Source organism: Centruroides vittatus, unplaced genomic scaffold (assembly GCF_030686945.1).
Source record: "Centruroides vittatus isolate TY-2023 unplaced genomic scaffold, ASM3068694v2 contig_221, whole genome shotgun sequence".
In the NCBI taxonomy this organism is placed as follows: Eukaryota; Metazoa; Arthropoda; class Arachnida; order Scorpiones; family Buthidae; genus Centruroides; species Centruroides vittatus.
In genome coordinates, this window is record NW_027121377.1 from 1,618,329 (window position 1) to 1,627,525 (window position 9,197).

Genomic DNA, 9,197 nt, shown 5'->3' on the forward strand with positions numbered 1-9,197 from the left:
ATTTGTGTATTTTTTACGCTTTAATTCTCATTTTAATTAGTTGCTCCGTTGTTGGTTTTTTTGAATTTAAATATGTTGTATTCCATTCTATGGAATTATTTTTGTTTGTCAGTTTAAACCTGAAGATGATCTATGGAATAGATCGAAAACGTTAGTTTTCTTAAATTAAAAATTCACTCAGAAACTTATAAGATGGTGGTTACTGAAGTATATATTTTTGTGGTACGTCTATGCAAATACATTCAAAATGAGCTGATTATGACAGAGTGCTTCAACCAAATTGGACATATCTGATCTCTACTTCTTCTGAAAAAGTAACGGTAATTTGTTATAAAGTCTAAATGTTGAAAAAAAACGGGTAAAAGTACAGTGGGATCTTTTGGACTTTTGGTATGCGAACCATTTGCCCTTTTTCCTTATGAATGAATTAAATAAGTAGAAAGTCTATTTATTAATAATAACATTTTTAACATATTACTCTGTGTTATTAATAACTCAATCAGAAACATCAAATTTGGTGCAGATAAATGAAATTTAGAGAACAATAATACAGGTAAAAGTTTTGTTAGTACCACTTCCAGAACCAAACTTACATTTCCCAAAAAAAAAACTGTAAAGAAAATATTGATCCTCATCTAAACTGTTATAAATTTTTACTTGGGTGAAGTTTGTTACATCTCAATTGTTTCTGTTTAATAATTGTATATTTACGTCAACACATAAGATGATGACGTACAATTCGGTCGTCCTCGCTGACCAGATGCTCTGTGTACCAAATGCTTTCAATATTTATTTCGATATGCCATTTAGAAAAATTCTTATGAAAAGTATTAATTTGCCCAAATTGGAACTTTTTTATTCTGAGTAACATTTTAAATAAAATTCAAATTTTGTTTCCATGCATGTTTTATCTTTATAAGCATAAAAATAAGCCGTAAAAATAATATAGCTCTATAGGAAACCCCGTGAACTTTGATCTATCAATCGGAAAGTTTCGCCATTCCCTTACTGATAACGAAAAAGCCTTAACCTCTTTATAGTGAGCGACGTATATAAACGTGAAAGGCGATTGTGTGGCAGTGGTGAGCGACGTATATAGCCGCAAAAATATTCATATAAATATCTGGACCATTTCGTAAAGTTGTAGAATTTTTACGGTTAGTTGGATTATCCAACTTTATTTCAAATATCCTTTAGTTGTCGAGAAATTACAATAAAGGGAGAAAAGTAAAATAAATATAAAAATTTTAGACGGCCATCTATCGACATAACTCGAATGTAAACCTCCCGCTATCATCTGATTGGTTAAAAAAATTAATATTCCTAATTAGCTCGCGTCAGAAAAAAGTAGGTGTGACTTCTGTAAATCACGCTATCGCGAGAGCATCGATACAACCTGAAGAAGTAAACAGCCTACGTCATTAGTCTAACGGTCCTTGTTTGACCTACTTTTTGTAAAACCAACATTAGAGTAAGACGTAGCAATTTATAGTAAAACGGTCTTCTCTAATATTCATAGTACTTTGTAAAGCTTGGATGTCAATTTAATAAGTATTATTTAGTTCAGAAACATTATAAATACATCATTGTATAGGAGTATTACATAAAACTTTATTTTTAGTATAATACAATTTAAAAATCAAAAGTTCGTATATCGTAATATTACGAAGAAACTAGATCGAAACATACAAATTCAACTAATTTACTTAAATTTAGTTCATTATACAACTGTCAATACTTTTGCCTTCCTCACTTTCATCAAACAAAATTCGAAAAACTTCAATTAATCCTGTAAATATTTAAGTGCCATTACTATTCGAATGATATATTACTATATCAAGCTGAATTATACATAATTTGTAAATATGATTATAAATATAACTGAAAGTTATTTTTGATATAAACACTGAACTATAATTATCAAAAAAAAAAAAAAAAAATTGTAAAAGCATAAATTTTTCTTACCTTTTCTGATTGAGTAATACATGATAATAGTTTTATCTATTAGTCTTGCTATATTCTACTTTCTATATTTACATTCGTTTAGTTTCAACTAATTACACTTAAAATGTAAAAAAATCTACCAACAAATTAATTTGTAAATAAAGGGACTACTTGCTAATTGAGCTTTGTATTCTTCTTTGATGTATTCTACATTTTAGCACTAAATTGACAGACATGTCTAAATAACATGCTTATAAACACTAAAAAACAATTATTCGAAATTAGAAACTAGATAATTATATGCACAAATAAATTAGTAGTCCAATAATACATATTTCTACTTATATCTAAAGTAAGGATTTGAAAGTATTATATCCAAAGATCAATTCTTTCTAATTGTCGAAAAAGTAATTATTTTTCAACTTTTCTATCTAAATTTATAGTAAAATTTTCAGTTTCATCCATTAAAAACAACGCAAAATGTATGGATCCACGTAATAAAAATTTATTGTAGTGAACTTCAAAAGATAATGAGAATATACAAACACCTAACCGCACTCTACAAAATCTGATGATAGGACGATCACATGACCGAAAGCTATTTTTATCAACTTGTAGTAAGTTTTCCCACAGTTATCTTTGTCATATCTAATTTGCATATTATTGATAGTACATTACTAATCTTTATTAAACAGATCTAGACATTTTATATTATTTAAATTTGACTGGATAATTAAAATAATTATATTAAATTTTTAGTGTTTTACAAAAAAGCTTCAATGCTACGTGACAAAACAGTCATCTGATGGTTCACGGGAGATTTTGCGCAATGATTTTTTTATATCTAATTTGCATAATTATAATAATAAATTATTAATCTTTATTAAACAGATTTAGTTATTGTGTATTAATTAAATTCATCAGATTTTGTGGAAGAATTTTTAAAAACTTTTAGCGTTTATTTTCAAACTTTTAGTCACGTGATGACACTGGAGAGGAGCATTTTCAAGGCATTAGTTTGTGCCAGATTTTTCGTAGAGTGCGGTTTGGTGTTTGTATAATCTCATTATCTTTGGAAGTTCATTGCGATAAATTTTTATTACATGAATCCATATATTTTGCATTGTTTTTAACGGATAAAACTGGAGACTTTACTGTGAATTTAGAAAGTAATTTGTTTTCGACAATTCGCGAAAACTGATCTTTGAATATAATACTGGGATATTCAGGTTGGCGACCTGTAGCGGAAGGACGTGTGTTAGTCAGCTCTGTCTTCGGATCGTTTTATCGACAGTTCTACGTTTCAGACATAAGTGTTTGGGACATTTTTTATAGCGGAGGACGAGCGCTTTCGATCGCTGTCACTTTTTATATCATCGATTTTTTATTTCGTGAGATACGGCTTTTTTTGTTTTGACCATGTGTCGGGGTCCACGTGTCAACCCACGCTCTCTAAAGGTCTCTCTCACGTAGCACGTGTACCTCTGTTTTTCTGTTTAATCTATTGGTTCATTTCTTTTGATAATTCATTTACCATCAAACGCCAGTCCGTCTGATTTACGATTTGACCCGCTCCGGAAATTAATTTTCCTGATACCACGACTGTTATTGGCCAAATTTCGGCCGGATTTTTGGCATTACTATTACGACGTCAGATTCAATCATTGGGCATTTTACGGACTATCTTGATCTACGCTCAACCGCTGAATTTTGTTATATTCCGTAAATTATTTTACGAGATATCACGGTTTTATTTTCTCCGAGAACAAAGGTCATTGTTCTTGCCACGTGGTCCAACGATCATCCTATCTGACCTCGTTTCGCTCGCTCGTTTTCTTGTTACTTGTGCAGTTATCGCACGCCCCAGTAAGTGTGGTACTTCGCTTGTTTTGTTATCTTGCCATTCTCAACCGTATTTAACTTTTATCGATGGAAACTACCAATTCCTCTTTGGCAGCCACTTCGGACCCTGGGGAGAAAATTATACTCTCTAACCCGGTCGCTCTCGGTTATTCGCTGGAGCAATCCATTTTCAAAGAAGCTGGTTCACACCTTCATAGAATCCTGAATCTCATCCCAGAATCTTGCAGCTCTAATGTAAAAGCATAGATAGAAAAAAAGTCAGGGAACGGACCTTGCAGCTGCATTCCTGTGTGAGTCAGCTATTAGGGATCCTTTGCGAATTGCGCGCGCACCAGAAAGCGGATTCTAGACCTGACATTGGTGGTAACGCACCACTCTCTTACGCCCACGTGGCAAGTAAAAATATAAACATACGGCCCAGTAACATAACCAGAGTCATTAACCAGACTCTGGACAGAAAACTGTATAGAGAAGGAACGAGCGGCAGCCAGGCTGTCCTCCTCTATCCTAAAGTGAATGAGGAGGGGAAAAAACTAATATGGAGGAAGTTACTAACGAAATTCGTGAAAACATCCAACCACAACAACTGCACATAGCAGTTAAGGCAGTCAGGAAGGTAAAAGCGGAGGGGATCTGCATCAGAGTGGGAAACGAGACAGATGGAAAAAGATTAAAAGAGGCCATTGAGGCACTGCCAGGAATGAGTGAAAAGATAATTTGTAAAATGTCAGAAAGTAGGAGACCCCGCATCATCTTACTCGATGTCCCTAACGCTGTATCTGACAAAGACATCATCCGTGTGATGACTGAACAAAATAAAATATGGAACAATGCCGAAATAGAAGAAGTCCAGAATACCAGCAGGGTTAGTACTACATTAGAAAAGGGAAATAACAGGGAAAACTGTAGACATGTGGTGCTCTCGTGTCCCCAAAAACCCGGAACACCCTCATCTCGATACGACATATCTTTATCGCATGGGCTAATATCTATGTGGACGATTTTATACCCGTGACCAGATGCTTTAAATGCACTGGCTTCGGGCACCTGGCTCGTGACTGCTCAGATGAGCAGAGATGCAGTCATTGCGCTAGACAACATCGCTATAAAGACTGTGAGCTCAGACACAAAACTCCCGTATGCATAAACTGTAAAAATTTTAATCACGAGCAGCCTGAACATAAAAAGAGGCATATACATCACAACGCATTAAGCAACACATGTCCGTCATTACTAAAACTAAAGGAACAATCGATAAACACCACCGATTATGGACATTGACCTATACAACTCACTAACCTCAAGAACACCCAAAAGTCAAGTTACTAATCCACACCTGTCCACACGGAGGCTCTGCTAAACATTCTACAGATCGATACCCAACACAGCAAGGCAGCCAGCTCTCTTCTTATTAAAACTGCAAACGACCAGAAGATTGATATGATTCTCATTCAAGAGCCGTACGTTATTAACAACACTATTGTACGTTTGGCAACTATAACATTCTTACGGGCAGCAAAGATACCGAGCCGAAAAGCGGCATTGTTGTCTGCAACCCAAATTTAAACATTGCAATGATCCCTCATGTTAGCTCGAGATGGATTACTACCGCTATACTGCACCAAGCTAATCCTATAATATTATCAGCGCATACTTTTCCCCAGAAGCCAACGATGACGAAGGCATTATGGAACTAACGGAGGTAATTAGAAAAATAGCAAACAGGAGGCTGGTCATCGCGGGTAATTTAAATGGGAAATCGGCAATCTGGTTGCATGAAAAAGAGGACAGGAGGGGACGGTTGATCGCCAACACCACGGGCGAATTTAACCTTATATCTACCAACATGTCTATCCACCTCACTTTCTTCACTTCATATGCCAGAGGCTGGACTGATGTCTGCCTGGTCTCAGAGAGAATGTTCTGCGCCGAACTAGCGCTCACGGCATCGTGTGTAACGAAGCTATATGTTGTGTGTGTGTGGGCTTTTGCTTTTCATCGCAGCATCGTTGTCCTTTTCCGTCAATCCGTGGATCATTATATATCATCGGAATCGTCTCATCGCGAGCTCTCGAATGGAGTCTTTTTTATCGTAATCGGATTATTCCAAAAAAAGTTACGAGCTTCGGAACACTCCGGACTTTCGGCGGTTGCTACTAGGTGTTTTTTACCGGTAAGAGGCTTATTTTTTACGCTTTTATCCGGGATTGTACTCTCTATCGATCGGTATATTTCACGCTTTACTGCGCCTATCCGTTCTCATGTTATTTCGACCGTAACTTTTCGCACATCGGGCCGTTTTGCGGGCCTATCGGGCCACCGCGACGGTTTATCTTTGGGCTCCACGTAGAGCGTGGTATTGTATTCCTGTGTCCGGATTTTTCTCCTGTTGTCTCTCTTAGTTTTATTTTTACGGGCGATTTTCTTTTTCGCTCGTAACAAAGAGGTATTAAGTCATTGTCCTGGCCCAACGTTCGGCTCTCCTTTGTCTAACAGTCGCTTTAGCCGGCTGGCGCGGGGTTCGCCGTTCGGCGTCGTTCTTATGGTGCTCTCATTATTCGCGCTGTTGGCACCTGGTTTTCGGGGCAGCATTATTATAGCTCCCCCCTTTCTGTCTACGGTTTTTATCTTCGTTTCGGGCGAGCGGTTTTTCGGCCGGTTCGGTAACCGATCGGCGCCATTGTAGCCGTTCAGCGCATCGGAGTTCGTCCCGGATTATAGCTGTCTCGCGACTTTATATCATTTGTACGGTCTTTGGCACTCTGTAGTACAAGCGCTCTGTGCACTATCAAGACTTTTTCTTCACCCAGCGTACTTTTATACGTCTTTAGCCGTACGGCGGCTTAGAGCCGAACGGCTTCTGTGAAGATCAACTCTCGCTACTATCATTTTAAGAGACTCAACCTTTGTCAATTACCTTGTGTCCTTGTTAATAAGCACTATGGACAACGCCACACAACCTAATTTACGCGTGGTCATCGGGCCACTGGATGAAGAGGTCCCACAAGCAACTGCACCAAGTTCTCCTACCTCTAGCACCCCTAGCACTCCTGCGGCGAGCTGTACGGACGGACCCTCGACTGCAACGGCGGAAGGAGCTTTGCTCCAATCAGCGGGCCGTCATCTAAGGAGAATTTTGGATCTCCTCCCGGCCCATTACAGATCTGGAACCACTGTCAGAGACAAAAAAGAAATAAAAGAAAGAGCAGCCCGTATGTTTGCTGCAATAAATCAAATGTACGGCATGCTAACGCAACTCCGGGAGTCACAGGCGGCCCCGGCCACTACTCTTTCCTACAACGAACCTGAAATATTAAAGCCACCCACCTACTCGGACATAGTTAAATCGAATATAATACAAAGCTCCACTACCAAAGCGATAAATAGATCGCTCAACAACAAAATAAAGCACGAAGGGAGCTCGAGTAGTTACGCTTTAATAGTTTACCCGAAGGAAGCCGAAGGTCCTGAGAAGAAAACAATAAACATGGAGAAAATCTACAAGAAGATTACAAATAATATAAAACCCGACCAGTTAAAAATTAAAGTGACTTCAGTTAAACAGGTTAAAGGCGACGGCATCTGCTTTCGCACCGCTAACAGTAAAGATGCTATAACACTGGAAAAAGCTGTAACTGAGCTTTCCGAACTAAAGGAGGAAATCAAAACAAAAATTTCGGAAGGCCGGAGGCCAAGAATAATACTCAAAAATGTGCCGAAATCAGTAAAGGATGACAATGTGATTACCACAATATACGCTCAAAATGAGCAATTAAAGGGCATAAGTGAAGAGGAATTCATGGCTCAGACCAGACTTAGCACAGTGATTACAAGAGGTAACCTACGCGAAAACTGTCGGCACATAGTGCTGTCTACCTCCCCGCTGATCAGAAACCAATTAATAAAAGAAAAATACATTAGCATCTCTTGGGCAAACATACAAATTGACGACTATGTGCACATTACCAGGTGCTATAAATGTTGCGGCTACAATCATATTGCAAATAACTGCACCTCTAGACAGAGCTGTAGCCATTGTTCAAAAGGTCACAAATTTACTGATTGCACTAGAAGAGAACAACCAGCCTGCTGTATAAATTGCAAAAGTTATAATAAAGATCTTCCTCCTGACAGCAAGCATCCAACTAATCATAATGCATTCGACCAGCAGTGTCCCAACACTATGAAAGTAAAGGAACAAACCATAAAGCAAACGAATTATGGGTTCTAGTCCTCCTACTGATAAATTGACACTGATACAAATCAATCTTCAGCGTGCAAAAGCAGCCACAACAGAAGCCATGCAAGTCGCCAACAACCACCAGGCAGACATTCTTATAATCCAGGAGCCATATTGTTTCAACAGAAAAATTGCCCTCTTTGGTAATCTTAACACACTTTATTATACTGACCCACTGGAAATTCCACATACTGGGTTCGTCATTATTAACAAAAAGTTGGACGCACAGATGTTAGGACAGCACTCAAATAGCTATTATACGACCATTCTTATCAAGCATCAAGACACAACGATTATCATTATTTCTTTTTATTGTTCTCCTTCAGAGGACATTTCCTCCCCCCTAGAAGACCTCCATCACACCATAAACCTGCTAAACAGTTATCCGATCATCATCGCCGGGGACTTCAACGCAAAATCGCAACTGTGGCATAGCCCCACACAAGACCCAAGGGGCTACAAGGTGGTTGAACTCCTTAACAGCTTAAGCCTTCAATCGTTAAATTCCAGCACCCTTCCTACCTACTCTTCTTCTACCGGTGAAAGCTGGATAGACATAACCATTGCGAACAAGACCCTCTTAAAGAACAACGTCTTTTGTAGCACACTTGACGAACATTCCGCAAGTGACCACAGCTACATTAAGATTGTATTAAACAATCACAGTGCGAACAAAGATATTCATATCAGACATAAAACAAACTGGACTCTCTACCAAAACTATATAAAGGCTCATTGGAACAGCGGGCCCCTCATGGAAATGAATAATACCACCGATCTAGACCAGACAATAAACAAACTACATAATATCATCCATGCAGCCTATCAATCGGCAACTACGGTCAGGGCTGAGAGGCAGTCGGCTCCCTGGTGGACGAGGGAAATCTCCCGTCAAAGGAAAACACTCAGGAAAGCTAGGAGAAAGTTCCGGAACGCGCAGGACCCAGGGAGAAGGGAAAATCTGCGTCAGAGCTACTTGGTCCTCTTCAGGGACTATAAAAGTCAAATCAACAAAGCCCGCACTGAGTCCTGGCGAAAATTTTGTACGGAAATCGGTAATAAGCCATGGACCACCCCGTATTATATAGCCAGGGGTAAAATAAAGAACACCCGTATCCCTAATAATAACCAAAACAACGTCAACATTGAT

The 9,197-nt window shown here is 38.4% G+C and overlaps 1 protein-coding gene across 1 annotated transcript; it reads left to right on the plus strand.

The window, feature by feature from the left end:
• The first annotated feature begins 6,748 nt into the window (after nucleotides 1-6,748).
• Nucleotides 6,749-8,038, plus strand: LOC136970906 (uncharacterized). Its single transcript, XM_067265411.1, has one exon. The coding sequence runs from the start codon at nucleotides 6,749-6,751 to the stop codon at nucleotides 8,036-8,038; it is 1,290 nt and encodes a 429-aa protein (XP_067121512.1).
• Nucleotides 8,039-9,197: the final 1,159 nt, after the last annotated feature.